At 34.2% G+C, this 22,937-nt stretch overlaps 1 protein-coding gene across 4 annotated transcripts in view; it reads right to left on the bottom strand.

Annotated features, from left to right (window-relative positions):
* Positions 1 to 257: 257 nt before the first annotated feature.
* FBXW7 (F-box and WD repeat domain containing 7, E3 ubiquitin protein ligase) overlaps positions 258 to 22,937 on the bottom strand; it is a 214,102-nt gene continuing 191,422 nt past the window's right edge. For all 4 annotated transcript variants that reach the window (XM_011956430.1, XM_011956434.1, XM_011956451.1 and 1 more), the window contains 8 exons: positions 16,762 to 16,896; positions 11,580 to 11,703; positions 9,740 to 9,876; positions 8,681 to 8,794; positions 7,243 to 7,424; positions 5,025 to 5,250; positions 3,197 to 3,407; positions 258 to 2,153 (listed from right to left, as the gene is read on the bottom strand). In XM_011956430.1, coding sequence (XP_011811820.1) covers positions 1,885 to 2,153; positions 3,197 to 3,407; positions 5,025 to 5,250; positions 7,243 to 7,424; positions 8,681 to 8,794; positions 9,740 to 9,876; positions 11,580 to 11,703; positions 16,762 to 16,896 — 1,398 coding nt within the window. In that variant the 3' untranslated portion in view covers positions 258 to 1,884. The remainder of the gene's footprint in view (positions 2,154 to 3,196; positions 3,408 to 5,024; positions 5,251 to 7,242; positions 7,425 to 8,680; positions 8,795 to 9,739; positions 9,877 to 11,579; positions 11,704 to 16,761; positions 16,897 to 22,937) is intronic.

Here is a 22,937-nt window from a genome sequence, read left to right as displayed (position 1 = left end):
GGGAACCAGATTTCGTATTTATATACCCCAATGAGCACAGTGGAGTGTCCTCCTTCATAGTCTAGGAGAGAAGTAAGATTTGCAGTTGCAGCACATTATCCTTACTTTTGCTGTACAAAACAGGTCTGAAGTATTGATTTCTATGCCACACAGCAGGAGATGCAAAGAAACCAAGATTTTGCTGATTTAAATATTATAGACAAATCCTAAATACTTATAATGAAGGATTATTACTTCATTGGAAGAAACAGGCATACTAACATGAAAAAACACATTTTATTGCACTTAAGTTATAAGAAAATAAAATTTCTAAGTGAATCAAACCATAGACACAATCCCTTTAAAGGTTGTTTTCCTCCATCATGTCAGGTTGTTACATAACTAAAATTAACCAACTTGAATCTGATTGCTTTAAATCAGACTATAAATAAAACAAACAAAAAATAAACAGAAGGAGGAAAAAAAGATCGCCTAGGATACAGTGTTAAACCACTTTCACAGTTCAGCTTGAGTTGTGGCTCTTGGAGAATGAGGCAAACCATTTGACTTTTTCATTCATTTTGTTTGTTTGCATGTGACGCCTTTACTACAAAAACTGAATAGTTTCTGCTTTGTCAGTTACTCAGAGCAATAAAACTGTAACAGTTGTTTTCCCAAATACTGTAAAACACTAAGACTGACCAGCAACTTTATTTTAATTTTGTGTTTTATATATTTTTAAAATATTTTGTCAGTTTTACGATGTACGTTCATCCATTCACCACAGCCCTCAAAAAGAAAAGTTTCTCCACGGAACAGGCAAGTAATAGCTCTGTTCCAAGGAATGTGTTTTAAATTTTGCCCAGATAAAAGAAAATAAGCTTTGCACACACTCTCAATTATTTACTTGCAGGCAAACTTCACTCTTTATTATCTGAAACTCTTCCATTCTCAGCCTCTTAGAGGCACAGATGGCTCAAGTTTCAGTGGCAAAAAGTCTTTTTTCCGTAACCAAACTAGAGCAAATTTGGAATTCAGTCTGGGACTAAAACGTCACAGCAGAAAAAAAATAAAAAAAAATAATTTGCTTTTTTCTTTCTTTCATTTAGCAGCATAAATAAGTTTGGCCACTGGGAGTACAGTACAGGGGTGGGACAACAATCCCATATTTGAAGACCTACTTCTAGCACCAGCATCAAGAATTAAATCCATCTCAGGACTCACAGAACCCAGGACAACTTGCCACCTTTGAGCAACATATGCATTGAAGAATGTATATGGAAGCAACAGTAAATAGATAAACAGAGGCTAATACTGTGATTGATTGACATTGGCAATGGTTGGCAAAAAAAAAAAAAAAAAAAAAAGGTTTTCATGGTAACTGTACAAAAACAATTCACAGTAATTTTTTTAAGCTTTTTCACTCCAGAAAAATGACTTTTTGTTGCAGATGCTCTCTAATTAGAAAGTCAACCAGTACTTGTTTTGATGTTATTGCAGTTCCTTTCTAGGTGTCTAGTTGTCAGTGGTAAAAGAACAGGCTAGCAGAATCTGTAATGATGTTTCAGCATTAACACTGCCCAATGAGCACTGGAGAAGAAAATAAAGAAATAATTGCACCTGGTTTGATTTAGAAAGTCTCATTTTGCAAAGCTGCCCTCAGTCAAAAGTGAAGCCTTTTATGTGATGAGACAGCAGACGCCTCTCTTGTCAGTTATGGTTTGTCATCTCTTCTTCTTTTCCTTCTTAGTCTGTAGGTCTTTTCAATCTGTTGCCCCAAGCCAACATCCTGCACCACTGAGAACAAGGGATTTTTTTCTTTTTCTTTTCTTTTTTTCTTTTTGCAGGGGGAAGGGCAGGGAGTATATCGTCTACACAATTGGACAAATTCATCTTTTCTGCTCTTCACTTCATGTCCACATCAAAGTCCAGCACCAGCAGCTTGGTTTCTTCAGTCCCATTCCGACTCCCAACTGCACACACCAGCTTTGTGTTTGAGGCTCTGATCCGCCACACGACTCCCCCACTCCCCCCACTCTCCAATGTGACTAGGTTTCGAATAAATTCACCCGTTTTCAAGTCCCATAGTTTTACAGTTCCATCATCTGAGCTGGTAATTACAAAGTTCTTGTTGAACTGTAAACAGGTCACAGCACTCTGATGCTTGTTGGGACCTAGACAAAAACCAAAAGAATTACTGGTTAGAAATAATGGCTATGGGTTAGTTACATTATAATTTGTAGACTTCTACTTTACAACATACAATAAATGCAACATTTGAAATGATACATATTTAGAAACCTATGTCCTCAGTATTTTAGGATCAGCAGGGATATAAGAAAATCTGGTAGTAATTTGTAACTGAAACATTAACTTTCAAGAGGCCTGTCTTCCAAGACGCTTGGTTAGCTACCAGACAAATGTCTTATTTTCTGGCTGTGTGAATGACAGCATTCCTTGGTGAGGATGCAGATAGTGCAACTCCATACATTCTGCTGATGGACAAATTAGCACTAAGAGATCTATTACCCCACCACTATGAACCACTCAAAGCTGAATGGTCACTATTCCAAAACTCTGAGGAGAGACAAAACCAATGAGTAAAAAGCTGCAATGTTGTCTATCAGATGCCGCCCCCCTCCCCCACCCCAGAAAAAAACACTTTCTAAGGGCTATAATAAATAGAAAAAGTTAATCATGAGGCACTGCTGTACCTCATCTAATATTAGTGATTTTCACTTGTTTCTTTCTCTATTTTAGTAGGCACTATTATTCCTCTCCATTCCAGTTAAGCACGTGACTAAGAGGAGGCCAAAGAAATTTTCTATCAAGGACGCTTTTGTTTTTTTCAATAAGGTAGCCCTTCAAAATTGGACTACAAATTCAAAATGCAATGGCCAATCAAAAAATATAATGAGTATGTTGCTTCTATGATATAGCCAAGATCTTTCTTCTCACTGTTCTTAAAGGTTAAGTAGAGTCAATTGAACATGCAGGAAGTGATTAAACAATTTTATATTATATATTAAAAACACAGTTCAGAACATTTCCTCAAAAGCAGACTAGTTCTGTAAGTCAGGGTGAAAATATGCATAAACTTTTCTGAAGTAACCATTCCGTATGAGGTTGACTCTTTTTGTAATGCTAAAAGCTCCATATTTCCGTTGAATAATGATCTCATTTTTAATGAACAAAACTAAACGTAACTAATACTTACCTTGCAATGTTTGTAAACACTGTCCTGTTTTGATATCCCAGATTTTAACTGTAGAATCTGCATTCCCAGACACAAGAATATTGTCTTTGAGTTCCATTCCACTTGTTAACGACTGGTGCCCTGTTAACGTGTGAATGCAATTCCCTGTCTCCACATCCCAAACGCGGATTGATGTATCAAGAGATCCACTCACCACATGGATACCATCAAACTACAAAAGACACAGTTTATTAGAATAGAAGTACGGATACTCTTCATATCAATTACTGACCTTAATCCTAGTAGGAAAGGGGGAAGAGGATGGGAAATAGGTAATGCCAGGAACAAAATGAGGTACTAAGGTAAAGTGGCAATGAGGATAAAGTGCATGCCAAACCATTCTACAATGTATGTTCTCACACCTTTCTATCAGAAAGGTTCGTCTTTATGCCAAGCTGCTTCAAACTAGATGCAGAAGCAACTTAAAATGAAAACAAAGCACCTAAAATGAACAATATATTAATTTTCAAATCATCTGGCCCCACCTAGCTATATATCATGGATGACTGAGAGAATTGCTATTTGAGTTTTCCTTCCCACTAGGAAGCTGAGACTAATGACATAGCTTATGATAGACGGAGTGCTTATCAGCACTTAAGGCATGAAAAGGAAGGGCTAGAGATAACTTTCGTGATGTTCAAAAGTTTAAGTTCCATTAAAAACCGTGTGTAAAATAAAATTTCATTTATAAGAACCTAATGCTAATTAGGAAATGTGCCAAAAGATAATTGTATCTGGAATCAGAAGAGGTGGCATTTTGTTATCAAAAGCAAACTACATACCACCTCTTCTCCAGCTTCCCAGCTATACCAAAAGTCAGTAACAATTTATCATTTCTATATAATAATGTGGCTACCTCTTTTCTCAATCAAATGGGGTTATTTAAATTAGAATATTATATTCATTAAGCTTCTGAGCATATCACAAACAGGTGCAGCCAATTCCCCTTCCTCCAAATTCATCACCTTTTCTAACTTAGCAAACATCTTTATCATATTGTCAATATTTCATGACATGGACAATATTCCTTCAACAAAGAAACAAATATCCTAAGAACAGAATTGACAGTACTAAGATTATGTACTAATTTGCTGAACATTAATGGGCAATAACTGATAAACTATATAGGCTGTAGGAAATATTTTTACATTGAAAATGTTGCCTTTCTGGAAACAAAACAAGATTCATATTCTAAACTTCCTATTCATTTAGTCAATGATCTTAAAATATGGCAATGTTTTCAAGGATATGGGCTTGAAATGTAAACCAAAAAAAAAAAAAAAAATCCGTTTAGTCAACTTTACTTCTTTATGACTACAGATCAGTGGGCCTGGGACAGTAGAGTGCTTTATGCAGAAATATCTATTTCCACTTTGAATGGGGATGGAATCACAATTACACGGTCCATCAACTTTCAGCTGTCAAAGCAAAGGGGCAGCTTTGGGCCATATTAATCCTCTGCAAAGGAGTTTCTTAAAATCCAGGTTACTCTCCTATGAGACTATTTAACCATTAATTAATATAGCAAACCTTAGAGTCCCAAAGTGTCAGGTTACAAGACAAATATTTGTATTTAGAGGAGAAATAGATCACAGAAAATTGAAAGCATCTAAATAATTTTGAAATTTACATTTTCTTCATGCCAATTTTAACGTATATAAAAACAGCAGAATAATCTGGTTAATCTTTTTTGGATTGTACTGGAGCAGCAATTTGACAGCGATTATCTGAGTAAAACAACCTTATGATTCATCAGGAGAGCATTTAAGGGAGAGATAAGAGATCTTACCTGTAATGAATAGACTCTATTAGTATGCCCCTGCAACGTGTGTAGACAGGTTTCAGTCTCTGGATCCCACACCTTTACCATAAAATCATATGCTCCACTAACAACCCTCCTGCCATCATATTGAACACAGCGGACTGCTGCAACATGACCCATCAAAACATGTAAACACTGGCCTGTCTCAATATCCCAAACCCTAAGAGTGGCATCTCGGGAACCGCTAACAACTCTGCAGAGGGAAAAACAGAAAAACAAAACAAAACAAAAAAACCCATGTTTAGAATTTTTAATAATATGAGAAAACATGATAGATTTAGTCAAGGTTTTTTAGCTTTTTTTTTCTCACACAGGAACAACTCTTGTCAAAAGAAATCCTATGTAAAACCTTGGTAAACATACAATAAGGGAATGGGAAGTTGGGAAGCCTAGAATGCCTCATGCTTGGTTCCCTGACCTGTGGACCTTAGTTCCAGCACCTCGAGGTTCTGTGGGACTGAGTTTGAAAACCACTGTACTGTATTTTTTTAAAAAGCAGCAGTAGCTGCCTCTAAATATATAAAATAAGATTTTGATTTTAGAAATAAAATGTTAATGTGGGCATATGTATAAAATGTTAATGGGAGAACTCTAGGTGGTAGTAGTTTAAAGAATTTAAACTTTCTTCTTTATGTTCTTTGCCATTTTCCAAAATTTCAATTATGGATGCATATATTTCCTTGTGATTAGGTAAAAAATTCAATAAAGGTTATACAACAAAACAAGTCAGAATTTGGAATTTAAACAGCTGCAGATTTGTGTTTACACTATACATTCCAGTAAAAATTAACCAGTTTTAGACATGTCCTCAAACACAGGCTGCTTATGCTTTTAATGATTAGATTTATAAATATGCAATAGGCTATAAAAATATTGAGATATGGATTTTAAAAGATATGTACATCTTCAAAAACAATGGCTATCCCTTAATGGATTTTAAAAGATATGTACATCTTCAAAAACAATGGCTATCCCTTAAACATGTGGTTCAACATTAGTGCTACACTCTCCTGAAAACCAGAGCAATATGCAAATACTGTAATCACTTTTGGATTACAAAACAAAGCTGAAAACTCAGGTATCCTTATGTCATTCTGAAGAGATAAAGAAATACCACAGTTTCCATATTTGAAAAAGTAGAAAATTAAAGGGTTGAGAGATTTAAGTCAGAACATAATGGAAACTGGAATACAAGGTCTCTTGATACTCATCCCCCAAATTTTAACAGTACAGCACACTGCTCAAAGTAGATATAAATGACAATTGAAAAGGTACTCCTTTTCACATATTACAAATCTGGTGTGAAATCTGCTTAATGTAATGGTTCTTAATATAAGAAGATGCTATAGACAGAATTAAAGGTAAAGACTGCCATTGATTCACTGTAAGGACCTTTCAGAGAGACCTTTTTTGACAAATGAGGTAGAAATCACACTTGTTTAACAGGGGTATGATGAAGATAACAGAAAGATAGGATTTTAATAGGAGGGCTTTACAGGAGGAGATAAAAGTAACAGCAAAGGCACTGAGAAGAAAAAGTCAAGCAATCCAGTTTGGCAGACACCATTTTGAAAACTGCATTGAGGATTTCTTCCTTAATTCGTTAGTCAACAGTAGGCTCACAAACACTTAAGAACTGGGCAGTGACACTATCATAATTATAAAAGGACTGTATGTCAGCTGTATAAAATGTAAGATGACCAAGTTAGAAAGTTGTGACACTAGTTCAGAATGAGAGAACAAATTTCTCACAGGCCTCAACTTTTGCCTAGACTTAGAGATAGGGTGGGTGTAAGGTGGGTAAGTAATTTAAAAAGGCTCAGACGCTTGAAGCCTGAATTTGTCCCACTTGCAGAAATAAGAATATCAAAAAAAGAGAGAGAAAAAATGATTTCTGCTTGAACATGATGAGTCATCAAAGATACAGAACAATAAAAAGGATTAGAGAGTAGAGAGCTTCAAAGAGGAAGCCGACAACACTAGCAAACGAAAAAGGAAACTTACAGACAATCCCCAATTTTAAGACAAAACACTATGGCTTTCCTAGAATAGAACCATCTGAAGTCTAATAATTAAACGTAATTTAAGAGTTCATTGTCACTATTTCAGTAACTCCATACAGAAAGGGCCCAAATTCACAAATAATAGAGGAAGAAGTCCCAACCACAGTAAGATTTTCCCTTACCTTTTTTCATGAAGATGCATACAACGAACTGTGGAAGTATGCCCATATAAGGTGTGTATACATTCTCCAGTCTCTGCATTCCACACTTTGAGAGTCCGATCAGTAGATCCACTAATGATGATGTTGTCTCTCATTTGTGATGACCATACTCCACCTGTATGTCCCACTAATGTTCTCAGACACTGGAAAAACACTTAAGATGATTACTTTTGGGTAGAAAGGAAAAGTGATTTAAATAAAATTTAGTAGCTCATTAAAATTTGGAGTAAAGTTATTTATTCAATTTAGCTCTTCAGAAAATATTATTTTACACATCCATATAAAATGATCCCACCACTATTTATAGTTTTGTTTATTCAAAGCATTATAAATTTATATAAGCACAAGCAACTGAGGAACATGTAGAAAGCAAACATATGATATAAAATATGATATAATAAAAAGGAAACATGATATGAAAGCAATTATGATAGCTCTGGTCTCTTTGATGAAATAATACTTAAATTGCAACTGGGTTTCTTCCACGGGAATAGATTCAATGGAAGTATGCCAACAGTATTGGGTGTGGCTACATACCACATTTCATCTGAATCTGCCCCAGGGCAGTAGTTAGGAGCCAGTGAAGCTATTTCTAGACAAGTAAAGACAGACATTAAAGCCCTGAAATAAATCCCAAACTAATATTACACTATGGAAATACAAAGCTGCTTTAAAAAATTTTAACATCTGACTTGGCGTATTTATAAGATACTTGCCAAGAAGCACCATGGTAAAAGACATTTTAAAAGACATGGATTTTTTTTTGTTTTCATACTCTCCTCTGTTATTTTTTAGGTGGCAATTACTTAATTCATGAAAATATTCTCTACTGGACAGATACAAATAAGTATTTGCTACAGAATCATTAAGGTATGACATGGTACACAGTCAAGCTGATTGCTTGGGCTATTTTTTTCTTCAAACTTACATTTAAATGCCTAGTCCACTCTCATCTCACAAGGGTTTGAGATAAGTATAAATTAACATGATTTATTAAGTTCTAAACTATAGGTAGGTTATCAACAAAGCAGTTCATAAGGAAAAATAAATATCCCTCAACCATACTTTTGAAAAACATTACAAAGTAATGAGGTATAACTTAGTAAATAAAGTGGGGAAAAATTGAGCCAAGAAAAATATAAAGCACCCTTGAAAATGTTAAAATATCTGTCACAAACTATGTAAATGAAAAAAATTAATGAAACTTCTATCGTGAGAAACATCATCCTCATGCCATTGACTTTCATAAATATGGAAAAAGCTAAGTTACGAGCTCTGATATTTGCTATCCAAATAATTGAGAATCAAGAATGAATTCTGGTTTTCTTTTTTCCAGTTGCTACTTGCAATGCTACACACGAAATTGTGACTTTGTGAAGTATAGGAAGAGTAAACTTACTTTGCCCGTGACTGCTGACCAAACTTTTAGAGTGTTGTCATCAGAACCACTAACTATTCGGTTACCACAAAACTGTAAGCATGTAATCACATGATCATCATGTCCTTTCAGCACCTATAAGATAGATGTACAGATTAGAAGTATGTTAATTAAATTATGTTCTTTAAAATACTGGTCAAGAGAAAAATGAAGGCACAAACAGGAACAGTAATTTGTAGTCTATCTCTAGAATTATAATTTATATAAAATATAAAGCATTATTTTTCCTGGCTGATGAATCCAGAATTAAACATTTTATTGTTTCCACAATCTATTATTTATATTCAAAACATCAACTATTAAAGTTTTACTGCATCAAGACTTCATGAAGATGGTTCGAACACCAATGTATTTGACAAATCTATTTTATCTGTTCAAACCAGAAGAATATGCCTCTAATTTTACAACTTTGACACACAAGAACAAAATAAGCATCTATTAACCACAAAGAGTAACAATTATTAGCATTCTCAAAACAAAAAAAATCTATAACATATATATATTAGTATCACAATGTCTCCTCAAATTTTTTTCCAGTTGTAAAAATATGCCCAATAATTTAAAGTGTTCTTACCATTCTTTATATATTTGAAATGTTTTAAGACAGAAAACCAGAATTATGCTTCAATTTATAAAAATAAGACACACAAAAGCCACCAATACCAAAACACAGACACTCCTCAAAAAATCACGTTTGGACTATGTGATCAGAGAAGGCAGCAAATTCTCAGGTAGAATGTGTATGACACAGTACAATTCAGCAGGATATTGAGAGATTTTCATTTAAGTAAGATAAAAAGATACTCAGTTTAACTTATCTTTTGTTCAAACACAATTAGTTGTCAGATTAATTAGCAATAACAGAATACTGTCAGTAACACTTTCAGTTATTTTAAAATATATGGTTTTCTTTCCACAGAAGAGGAGTGTCAAATTATACAGTTTGCCAAGAAGTGAAATAGTACACTAGGTACTAACACTGATTAATGGTTTCTGTTACGTTGTGCAGAGTTCAGTTACCTTAGGAGATTTGAGTTCTCCTCGCCTCCAGTTAGTATCAATTCTGTGCTGTCTGATGTATGCACTTTTCCATGGACTGTGTATGAAACCTGGTTTTATTACTTTTCTTCTCTTGATGTGCAATGGTTCATCAATCCCTGAAGTGTTATAGGTCAAGAGTAAATTGCCTTCACCAACAATAACAATTATACATTTTATAAAGTATTCCATCTTTCTCTCTGCTCAAAACCACTGAAATGTAAGACACTGTCCAATTTCTAATACTGTTATCACAGTATGTAGCAATAATGTAAAGTTTGCATTTTATATGGCATATTTTTGTATTCACTATTTCATTTCTTTCTCAAAATGATTCTAAAAGATGCTGGAGAAGATGTGAGGAAATTGGAATGCTTGTGCAAATGGTGCAGCTGCTGTGGAAAATAGTTTGGTGGTTCCCCAAAACAAACACAGAATTAACATATGATCTAGCAATTCCATTTCTGGATACATAAGCAAAACAATTAAAGGCAGAGCCTTAAACAGTTATCTGTACACCTATGTTCATAGCAGGATGATTTATAATAACTAAAAGGTGCAAGCAATCCAAGGGCCCGTTGACAGATGGATAAACAAAATGTAGCATTAGATACATACACACAATGGAATAAAGGAAATTCTGACACATGCTATGACATGGATGAACCTTGAAGACATTACGCTAAGTGAAATAAGCTGATTACAAAAGGAAAAATAATGTATGATTTCACTTAGATGAGGTACCTAGAGTAGTCAAACTCACAGAGACAGAAAGTAAAAGGGTGGTTGCCAGAGGCTGTGGAGAGGAATAATGGAGAGTTATAACAGGGGGCATGGAGTTTCACGTGAGGAAGATGAAGTTCTGAACACAGATGATAGTGATAGCTGCAGAACAACGTGAATGTACTTAATGCCACTGAAATGTACATATAAAAATGGTTAAACTGATAAATTACATGTATGTTATCAAAATTTTTAAAAGATCATTAAAAAATGATTGTAAGGGAGAAGGGAAGGCAGAGATTAATCCCACTTTATGTATACAGATACTTAAGAAGGAAGATTTCACTGATTAATCCAAGTCCTACAGAGGTGAAAAGCAGGATGAGAAACCAAGTACCCTGGATCTTTACCTCAAACCTTTATTAACTGGACTAACCACCAACGCTTCCCACTTGACTATAACCACCATGAAGGGAATGACCACCTATAGAGTACCTGCATCATGCTCTATGATTCTTTCTAAAAAAATCTGCTTCTGAGGCACATAATACTTTTATATTTTTTCAAAAATATTTTTCTGGATGTCTGCTGGGGAAAACAACAACAACAAAAACAACAAAACAGTTCTCCCAATACAAAGGATAACTATTCCTCTACTAAGGAAAAAAACAGGTTTCAAGAACATAAGCTCCATGATAGAAAGGGAACTTCAGTTCACTGCTATATCCCCCACCTTGAAGAAATGTCTGGCCCATAGGAGGTGTTCAATCAACATTTATGGAAAGAATTAATTAATACTAAATATTTGGATATTTAATTGGAAATGTAATTTTGGGGTTTCCTTTAAATCATCCTCATCTTGACTTTTTCATTGTTTATTAATTCTACGAGTGATAGGAAGCAAATCAGATATATTTGCTATTAGTTATATTGCTTGTTAAAGGGGTTAGCTCTAAGATTTGGGTCATTTCAATGTGTAGAATAATCTGTGGATTTTATTATAAGTAGGTGAATATTATTTTAATTTTTTCTACTTGTTTTCAGAATCACTCTGCTTTTCAAAGTATAAACATATTCTCTATGCAATTTTGAACCTTACCCTCTTCTTTGCATTTCTCTCTCCAGAGAAGGTTGTCTTCAGCCAAAATTCTCCAATAGCGACATGTCTGAGCCGCTTGTAGCAGGTCTTTGGGTTCCAGGAATGAAAGCACATAGAGTGCCAACTAAGAAAAAAATGCATAATACCCATATTTAAATAAATATATATATTATATAAGTTAATTATTTTCCACAGGATGAGATACTTGATAAATATAATTCTGCACTCTGATTTTTAAAATTATGAAAGGCAGTAACTTCAGTCCTAACAAATATATACCAGATAAAAAACACACACACACCTTATGGTTTTTATGAACTTCATTCTACTCTTTACCTCTTCAAGGACTACTTATTAAAGCTCTCTGTCTCTGCTCTTGCCTTGCTCTGTGAGCCTCAACTTAATAATTCTTTTTTAAAAAAATGTTATTAGTTGTTTAACTTTGTTCTCTATCCTACTACAATGTAAATTCACTGAAGATAGGACCTAAATGCTTGCCTGACAGACAAGAAATGATTTTTATATATTCTGTGTGGTATGACTTCAGATCATTTCTGATTGATATATATCATAGTTAATAGTCTTCAAATCAAAGTGTTTATTATAATGAACTTTTGAAACACTTACATCCTTGACTGTAAATGACAAAGAGGGACAATTATTAAACCATTCCATAGACATATAAAAGTAATTGGGTTCTAATTACTTTACATTACTTATAAGGATCTTCTTGATGGGCCACACAGAGTTGTATATTTGAGCTAACTCTTTGGTATACTACTGATTTAAAAATTTTGTTTATAATACTTGTAAACTATTAATTTTTTTCAGTGTATCAGTTCAAATAAAGAGGAAAAATAAAGAGAAAAAAAGAGAAGGGGAATTAAAGCCTCTGTTTATTCAAATAGCCTCACATATCACATAAAATTTTAAATTATGATACAAGGAAAACAATTTAAATAGAGCAATTAAGTTCAGTTTTCACATGAACTAAATGACAAGAACTAAAACAAATTATCCATTAAAGGGTCAAGGGTCATAGAGGGAGTAAAAGCACAATTTTAATTATTTTTGATGCTAAATATAAATTATATAATATAAATTATGCTTTCCCAATGACTTTACATATATAAGGAATTCATCATGGGCTGGTGTAGTGGCTCACTCCTGTAATACCAGCACTTTGGGAGGCCGAGGTAGGTGGATCACTTGAGGCCAGAAGTTTGACACCAGCTTGGCCAATGTGGTGAAACCCCATCTCTCCTAAAAATACAAAAATTAGCCAGGTGTGGTGGTGCACACTTATAATTCCAGCTACTCGGGAGGCTGAGGCATAAGAATCACTTGAATCCGGCAGGTGGAGGTTGCAGTGAGTCAAGATCGCGTCGCTGCACTCCAGCCTGGGTGACAGAGCAAGATTCTGCCTCAACAACAACAGTAGCAAAAACTCACCATTAATTACATATTTACTATGTATTTGTTGAATATTATATATTCAGTATACTCAGTAAATATTGTGTATACAAAATACTCCAACCAGGCGGTATTCAGTTTACTACTACTACTGATGAATGATAGTGAAAAACTTTTTGTGAAATAATTACTTTTGGTATATCAGAGAAGACCAGTATTACGCAGAGAAGCTGAGTTGTTTAAAATAAAAAGGTATAACTATATTCAACAATACTCACACATATGTAATTCAATATTGTACTTTAACAGATATTCCAAAAGCCGCTTAATTTGGGAATTAGCAATTAATCAAAGCCTAAGCAAGTTCACTTTGTGTCAGTATAGCAGTAATGTGATGTTACCATTATTAGTCTGTAATTGTAATTTAACATAGATGTTATCAGGCACAAAAATATTTGTGCAAAAGAGATGCTAATTAATGACCAAGATATTTATCTAAAAACAGAAAAAGTCTATTCTTTTCTTTAGTTACCTAACTAAAGTAGAAATCAAGTAATATACAGAAATAGTCAATGGATCTTAAAGACTAGGAAACAACAAATCAAGAATAGCTTACATTTCAAAAGTACATCCCCAAATCGCCAGGTAAAATTTCCAGCATTAATAGCAATTATGAGATCATCTAGTCCAGTGCATTAAAGAGAAACATAAAGAAATCCTAAGGCGCTAAAGAAAGCTGAAGTGCTAACTCTATAGGTTGCTGGCACACCTTCCTTAAAAGTATTGAAGACCCTAACTCAACCAAGAACTTCAACTTATTAAATGTTTGCCTATTTCCATCTAGCCAGTTCCATCAAAACATCTAAGCAATACAGAAAATACACAAAGCAAAACAAAAAAATACAAATTAAAAAATCAGAAAAGAAGGTTAAACTAGAGAAAAAGTAGAGCACAAATATGCTGTCAACAAGGTTATGTCTTACAAGGTTTTGAATCAAACTGCCAAGCCAAAAAGAAAATAGCAATTAGTTGCATGATTCTTACTATGTATTATGAGGGAGTATACCAGTTCCCTCAAAGGAAGCAAGGTTTTGTCATGTAGGGCTCTGAAATGGACTGAATGTCTATATTCCCTCAAATTCATGTTGAAATCCTAAACCTCAATGTAGGAAGTGAGGTGTTTGGAAAATAATTAGGTCATGAGGTTGGAGTCCTCATGAATGGAATTAGTACTCTCATAAAAGGGACATCCCTCCCTATGCCCACCCCCACCCCCCAAAAAAAATTAACCAAGTGTGGTGGCTACTCAAGAGGCTAAGGTAGGAGAATCGTTTGAGCCTAGGAGTTTGAGGCTGTAGTGAACTATGATCATTCTGCTGCACCCTAGCCTGGGCAACAGAGTGAGATTCTATCTATCCAACCACTATGGTAGGGAGTTACAGGTTTCTTATAGCCAAGTCAAATGGTCCAGTTAATGCAGTTTTCTATTCATTTGTTTTAAAGGTAAAACCCAGATAAGTATTTCTTCCTAAAGACCACTTCTGCCAGAGAAAAGTTCTTGAATTGAAACCTATTTCAGATAATTATCTCTTCCTTGTCCAACTCTGTAAGAATTCCTATTTTTTGTTTTTCTCTATAACCTATATAAAAGACAACCACGTTGTACATAGAAGGTAGCCAGTATTTTCCCAGATTTGCTGTATTTCAGTGGATTAAACTAGTCAAGGAAAAAAAAATTTTCTTTAATGTTGGCTAATCCTCTATTAAGAATTTCAGGTTTTGCTCTACCATAAGATTATGATTTTCCTGGTATTCACTTATAAAATAAAGACAATGTTATTCATCACAACCCTCCTATGTGAAACTAGTGAGACTTTTGTCAAGCTTTTTGAGATTAGTAAGTAAATGTTTGTAAATAGTTTTGAGATATGTCCAAAGGAATTATAAGAAAAATAAGTCCATTTCCTGACAAGAAGGTAATAATGTTTTAAATAATAATAATACTTTGTTTCTGAGAAGATAATATTTTCTATACCATTATTTATCCACATAGACAAGCATTTTTCAAAACAGGAAATGTTTCTCCTGGTAGTTGAAAACAAGAGGGAAACACAGATGATATGCTAAACCAAGGCTCTCCCTTAGTCTCCTATCTAACTAATTTCACTTCTTTTTCCCCAGGCAGTCCTTAAAAGAACACTTAAACCGAGAGAATCTTTATTGGATTTACCCTGGTTATTGATTATTTGTTTTTAATTCTTAGATTTTTCAAAATACTTTCATATTCTGATCTTAAACCACATTTTGTGTGTTAAGAAGTTATGGAAATTCAAATAAAGCAAAACAAACCAAAAACTTCACCATTATTAGAAATAAGAGAAAAAAATGAAATGAGAAAGTCTGCCTTTTAACCAAAGTGATACCCTCTAAAATACGGAGAATATCACTAAGAAAACTACGAAGAATATATCAAAGGTGAAGAAAATCACTTTCAGTCAAATACTTATGTAAATGTTTCCCATTATTAATGCCCTTCTGGAAGCAAAGAGAGCTGATGTCACTTTCATAAGCTAAATCTATTCAAAGGATTCAGTTTTAGAACGAGTTAGCAAAACTAAAAATTTTCTTCTGGGCCAATGTCATTTTTAAAAAGCACTCAGTAGAAAACACATTTCAGGAAGAAGAGATTTTCTACACTTTGCTCTTTGCTGGAGTTATGCTTAGTTCCATGCATTAAATATGATACAACTATTTTATTCATATCCAACATGCAATTCTAATTGGGACTACCTTTAATACCATTAGGATATTTAGAATGATAATCTTAAAAAATGACTCCTTTTCTGTTCAAATTTGAAGTTTCAGGATCATTTGAAATGGTATATTAGTATTTTATATTGTATTCTTAGCTGATATATAACTAGTGGCATATGCATATGACTTACGAAAATATAAATCATGGTGATGCTGATTATTTAATGTTATAATATTTCTGTTCACTGACAAAATAAAATTACTAGGTCTATAATATCAATAAAGGAACTGTATCTAAACTATGCCTTATTTATAGTTATGAATGCCCATATAATAGTTATGAATGCCCATATAATCAGTCTATGATAGTTTCAGCTTACATAAAAATATAAAAAGAAATAGGCATAAATAATTCCCAAAGAAGTGCTGTTAGCATGTAATTAGTATGGGATATCTGTATTTAATGGAGATGGGGAGGAGAATGATTAGAAAAATATACACACGTGAAATTATAGTATTTGTATTTAAAATAATTACACAATGTAAGTACCAGAGAACTAGAATTCAACAGAATCATAAAACTATTGGTCTTGAAGGGACTTAAGATATACAATAAAATAAGAGAAAAAATATTGCTATTTTAATAAGGTCAGAATTTTTAAAAATCTACTATAATGAATATACCAAGATAACTAAAGGCTGGGCTTCAAATAACCCAGCAAAAAAATATTGGTAAATAAATAATCAAATTAGTGAAACTCAATAGTTACTCTCATATATATGACTTATTCAAGTAGTGGAAAAGAGTTACTTAGTCCACATGCATACTTTAATCTGACAATTACATTATTAAGTCAAGGCAATGTATCAATTTACAGCCCTCTTTACCACTAATTAAGAGTGTCAAACTGACAATACTGAATACAATAACTAGCATGACAATGTTTAAAGGTGGTAGCTGTTGAGTTATATATTCAAATAACACCCAATGAAGAATGTAATTGATAATCTTTACCTCTTTAGGGAGCAATGAAATGAAGTCTCGTTGAAACTGGGGTTCTATCACTTGCATCATATGTTTTACTTGTGTTGGTTCACAACTATCAATGAGTTCATCTAAAGCAAGCAATTTCTCTGGTCCGCTCCAGCTCTATCAAAGAGAATTAGAAATTAGAAATTTTGTGTTAACAGATGTCCCAAATTATAGGCTTATAAAGGAAAACTCACATCTACACACAACCATAGTTGAACAAGGCAGAACTGTAAAAAAAGTGGCTCCTTACAGTGACATTTTTTCCACAAGGCATTGAAGAATGCATTTAATTTCATCGCTTACCAACCACTTTGATTTTGTAAAAGGTTTTAAAAAAATCATGTTTGACAGAAAAATAGTTTTTCATTACATTATTATAATAGCTATATGTTCATCTACCACCAAGTCACTAACTGAGAAGCCAAAATTTTATTCCAGAAACATCATTTTGGGTTACTGAGTAAATAACAGAAATTTTGACAATTTCTCTACATTCTTTCTAGTGAGCACCATAAAATCGATGGTTTTAATAAGGCATCATCTGAAAGGAGACGAGCAACATCATTCAGAGAAAAATTAGTAACTGGATATATTACACATTTGACAAGTGTCTTCCACAAATTAAACAGGCTTTGATTTGTTATGTGAAAACAAATACACAATAGAAAATAGAATAAACAATAAAAACAATAAACAATAGAAAATAGTAGCTGATAGTGGTAAAATTAGAATATAAACAGGCCAAAAGAGGGTAAGAAAGAGATACACTATAAAAACACAAAAACACACAATTATGCTTCAGAAATAAGAGTTCCTTTAAATGACATCAGGGGATCATCTTAAAACATTATTATTTTCCCCCCAGTGAAGAACACCTGCACAGAAAAGCCATGGTTCTTAAAAGGAAAAACTAAAATGCCATGTGAATAATTCAAAATGTTACAATTTCACACATTTAATTAACCTGATAATACTTAAATGAAAGAACATTCTTAAGCAGGCCTTTGTTTCTGCAAATCTATACTGATTTAAGTACCAGGGTAAGAATTATTGTGTCCACTTCAGAAGTGGGTGAATACAGAATAGGTGAGGTTTTCAGCTAAAAAGATCTGGATTTTGCCATTCCATTTCTTGTCCAAACAAGAAAACTTGATCCAAGACATGAAATACATAATAACTGACAAGAGATATACTAAGGATATGAGGAGCTGTATTTGGAATACTTTTTAAAGTATTTACCTCTGTGGAATCTACAATAAACTTCTTCTCATCTTTCTTATCATAAAGTATGTGTTAAACTGGCAATACCATAAAACATTTCAATGGTATTTATTTCCATAGTATGTTCCATATTACCACCTAATGTTAAGGAAATACAGGTTCCAATCAGTTGTGTCCCTTCCTTTTGTTTCTACAAATACATGTATCCAGAACATTCACCCTGAGTCTTACTTTGTACCTTTTTTGGTCAGGGGGAGGATTTATTATACATAGAAATGTAAAATACTCATAAACATGTATATGTACACACATGACCAATTAAAAGCAGTTAATTTGAAGTTTAATTATCTTGTTTGGTTTCTCTTACATAACTTCAAATACTGGTTTAAACTTACCTCTTTGACATAACTTATAGTGATCAATCTCCACTCATGTCTCTCCATTTGGTATCAATAGAACAAACTCATTAATTTATTGATTCACATCCCTCACAGGATTTGAGGTGGGTTTTGATAAAATGCTATTCCTTCCTCTCCATCTACATCACAGACAATGCATGGACACTTTATAAGGACGTGCTCATTTTGAGTGATGGATAGCTATGCTGACTTGATTAAAATATAGCTTTAGGCCAGGTGTGTAGGCTCATGCCTGTAATCCCAGCAGTTTTGGGAGGCAGAGGCAGGAGGATCACTGGAGCTCAGGAATTTGAGACCAGCCTGGCAACATAACGAGACCCTGCCTCCATAAAAAAATAAGAAATCAGCCAGGCATGGTGGAATGCGCCTGTAGTCCCACCTACTTGGGGGGCTGTGGCAGGAGGTCAAGACTGCAATGAACTATGATCACACTACTGCACTCCAGCCTGGGTGACAGAGCGAGACTTTGTCTCAAAAAAAAAAAAAAAAAAAAAAAGCTAATATATGAGACGTATCTTTCATCAAGGCTTTTGGAGGATAGCGTGTAGAATTAAAGAAGACAGGACAGACGAATACACGATAAACATCTAATTCAGACCTTAGCTAAGTATTTGAAACTGTGTTAGAAATTTCCATATATTTAAGAAAAAGTACATGGAAAAAAATCATGCCTGTATAACAAAATATATCTAAGACTCTAAACAAGATTTGAAACAATGTATTTTTATTTTAAAGAATCTTTAATAAGAATCCAAGACAATTTAAAATGTCTTAATTTAAATTATATATACACTCAGTAGATGTTACTTTGTGTTATTTTATTAAAAACTGATAAAGATGAGCAGCATAAGAAAATGAGACTGTTTCCACTGACCATACATATTCAACAGTTCTATTGGTTAAAATCACATCTCTTTGGTGATTCTAAACAAAGATCTGGACCATAAAAACAGCTTTCCTCTCTCCAGCCTGGAGTCCTTCCTGAACTTCAGACCTGTATATGTTGTTGCTTTTTAAACATCTATTTTTGGATACGTAATTGAAACTTAACATGTCTATGATCTTTCCCTCCAAATCTGTACTTCTACAGTCTTCCTCATTTCAGTAAAATAAACTCTATTTTACCAGTTACTCAGGCCAAGAAGTCTTTGGTCATTCCTGACTCCTCCCTCTCTTTTACCATCAGATGGTTTTGATCCAAATGAACTCATAGCCTTAAACTTTAAAATATATCCACAATCTGACTATTACTGCACTGGATTGAGCTACCAGTATGTCTCACCTACATTATTCCTGTAACTCCCTAAGTGGTCTTCCAGTTTTCTACCTTTGGCTCTTCGTTCTATTACCCACACTGTACTCGGTGCTACTGTTAAAGTCTTAAACCTTCTTAAAACCTTCTAGGCCGGGCGCGGTGGCTCAAGCCTGTAATCCCAGCACTTTGGGAAGCCGAGATGGGCGGATCACGAGGTCAGGAGATCGAGACCATCCTGGCTAACACGGTGAAACCCCGTCTCTACTAAAAAATACAAAAAACTAGCATGGGCGAGGTGGCGGGCGCCTGTAGTCCCAGCTACTCGGGAGGCTGAGGCAGGAGAATGGCGTGAACCCAGCAGGCGGAGCTTGCAGTGAGCTGAGATCCGGCCACAGTACTCCAGCCTGGGCGACAGAGCGAGACTCCGCCTCAAAAAAAAAAAAAAACAAAAAAAAACAAAAAAAAAACCTTCTAATGGCTTTCCATTTCACCCAAAGTAGAAATCAGTCCTTAGGGTGGCCTACAACATACTAATTTCCCATTACTTTTCCTCTTATTTACTCTGCTCTGCCATACACACTCTTTCTCTGCTGTAAACACTCCAGGCACACTCAGTTTCACAACATCTTTCCTTGCTGTTTCTTGGAACATTGCTTCCCTAGATACCCACATGCCTTGCTTCCTTATTTCCTTCCCTGAGCAACCTTTCCAAAATTGTAACCAGTTCCAAACCCATCCATTTCATCTCCTTCTGACTAGAATGCAGGTTTCATGAAAAAGGGTTTTTTGTCTGTTTTTTTCACTATTGCATACCACACCCAAGTAGGGCCTCGCACAGAAAAGGTGCTTAATAAATATTTATTGAATAAATAAATGAGTCCCAAAAGAATCAGGAAATACTATCTCTAGATTAATGCTGTCATCTCAATTTTATCTCTAGAGAGTGTTTCTATTCTTTATATTTGATAGTATCACTAGAACTTGCTTGCTGATTCTGGCTCCAAGAGTGGTTTCAAATTTTGTATATATACAATTAAGTGCAAGGGACAAATACATTAACATGAAACCCTTGCAGCTAATGACTACGTGTGTGTATATGAAATAACCTACAACAACCATTAACGAAGAACAGTTGAGAGAGAACTGAATTGGGGATCAGGAAATAATTTTAGGAGATAACTGTCATTATAATTAGGTTACAATTTAACCTCTTCAGGCCTTGGTTTATCTGCAAAAGCGAAGTGTTGCATAACTCTTTTAATTATTATTTTACTGCTACTTGAGAAGTGGTTATCTCGGAAAAGAGGAAAAAAAAAAAAAGTACTTCCTTTGGCCTTTCATGGTAGTCTTGTTGGAACATATTGAAGGGTAGAGGAAAAACATCCCAGGTTCAGAAGTAAATTTTAATTTGAGGACAAAATTGCAAATGCAAATTTGAAAATTCCCCATGGAAGTGGTGTTTTATTTCAGGTAAATTAGAGCACAGAGGTAGTAGAGAAGAGTAGAAAGAGCACTCAATTGCAATCAAGAGCCTGGGCTTCACCAGGAAACTCACTGTAGAACCACATGGAAGTCTCTCAATGAGTCTGAGTCTCAGAGAACCCACCTACACAGCGAGAGGCTTGGTCCAGGCCAGTGGTTCCCAAATGCCGATCAAGGATAGCAAGAATTACTGAGTTCTAAGACCTAACAGCAGAGAGTCTGATTCAGTGGCTGAAGACATTTTATTTTTTAAACAAATAGCTCATCCAGTGTTGATGTAGATGATTCAAAGCAGCACTTGTGAACCACTGGTCTGGATGATCTTTAGTGTCCCAATTAGATAGACTGTTTTATGATCTTGGGTAGTACTGCACCTGAATTTCATGTGGGAAAGAATTCACTTCTCTAGCACCTCTAGCACATGGTTATCCAGGCTGTTTGAACAGTTCCAGGATTTGAGTAACTTATCTCCCATTCTACTGTGGGCCAGTTTTAATTGTTAAGTTTAACTTAATGCCAAAATCTGACTCAAAGAACATGATTCAGGTTTTACTTTCTGAAGAAACCAAGAATGAGTCTTTTCCTACTTTTATACAAAAGTCATTAATATATTAAAAACAGACATCACATTTTCCCTTAGTCTTCTCTAGCTCCAATACATGACTTTCTTCAAGTCCTTCACACAAAACAAGGTTTTTAAATCACTGTGTCCCAAGTACAATTTCAAAGTAATAATAAATTCAATTTTTGGCACCATCCTGTGGGTTTTAATCTTTTGTTGAGTAGCGAATAAGATGTAAATAAAGTAGGTTTGAGAACATGTACAGTTTTTAAGTGTTCCCATGAAACCTAACTAAATCTTTCAATGGAGAAGTTTTTCCTCCATTTTTAATATCAAAACACATGTATTTTATACTTATCATTTTAAAATATTTTTAGTATAACATCTTTTCAAAGTACATAAATAGCTTAATTCAAATATGCTTTAATTAAAATAATGCAAAGCTAATGACATCTGTGTAAGGTTAAAGTTCTTCCATATCACTTTATCTTTGATCCTCACACCAACACTGTGAAACTAGTGTTAATGGTCCCTTTTTAGATGGAGAAAATTTCTGAGGTCCACTAAGATTATTTCTTGACCAAGGGAAGAAACTAACATTTGTTGAGTCTCTAATATATTTCCAAGTATAACTTTAAGCAGATGTACATGTTTTCTCCCTTTTGACAACTTTTTAATGTTATGTGTTTTATAGAGTGTGAAAATAAAGGCAAGAATGGTTATATATTAATGAAGTTATTGTTTTTAAGAGACAATGTCAAAATTTGAACTAAGAAGTTGTCCTTCTAAGTCATTTGTGATATTCTCAAGATGCTTCTGAATACAAATTTCAATATAAAATAATGTTCATGTAATTAATTTCTTTACCTAGTCTGAAAATTTTAAGTGAAAAACCATTTATTAGCACCTGAATGATCTAAACAAGCCAAACAAATGACCAACTCGCTTCCCTAAATTAATCTGAAGCATCAATCTGACTGCCATACAAAGTGGACCAATGGCTACTGAAAATTCAAATGGTATAAAATTTCTTTTTTTTTTGGTTTTTGTCTTTAATTTGCACTTCTATTTTCCAGTGGCATTCTGTTTCAGTCCTCTTTTATGCAAAATGGAATATCATTTGTTCATACTCAATTTATAAATAGAGTACAGACTACTCTGTCAGAATTGATGCAGCTGGACCAAAACAATGCTGTATCACTGCCTTAGGAGCAATAGC

This window comes from Colobus angolensis, unplaced genomic scaffold (genome assembly GCF_000951035.1).
Source record: "Colobus angolensis palliatus isolate OR3802 unplaced genomic scaffold, Cang.pa_1.0 Scaffold111, whole genome shotgun sequence".
In the NCBI taxonomy this organism is placed as follows: Eukaryota; Metazoa; Chordata; class Mammalia; order Primates; family Cercopithecidae; genus Colobus; species Colobus angolensis.
This window is presented reverse-complemented; position numbering and strand designations above follow the sequence as displayed.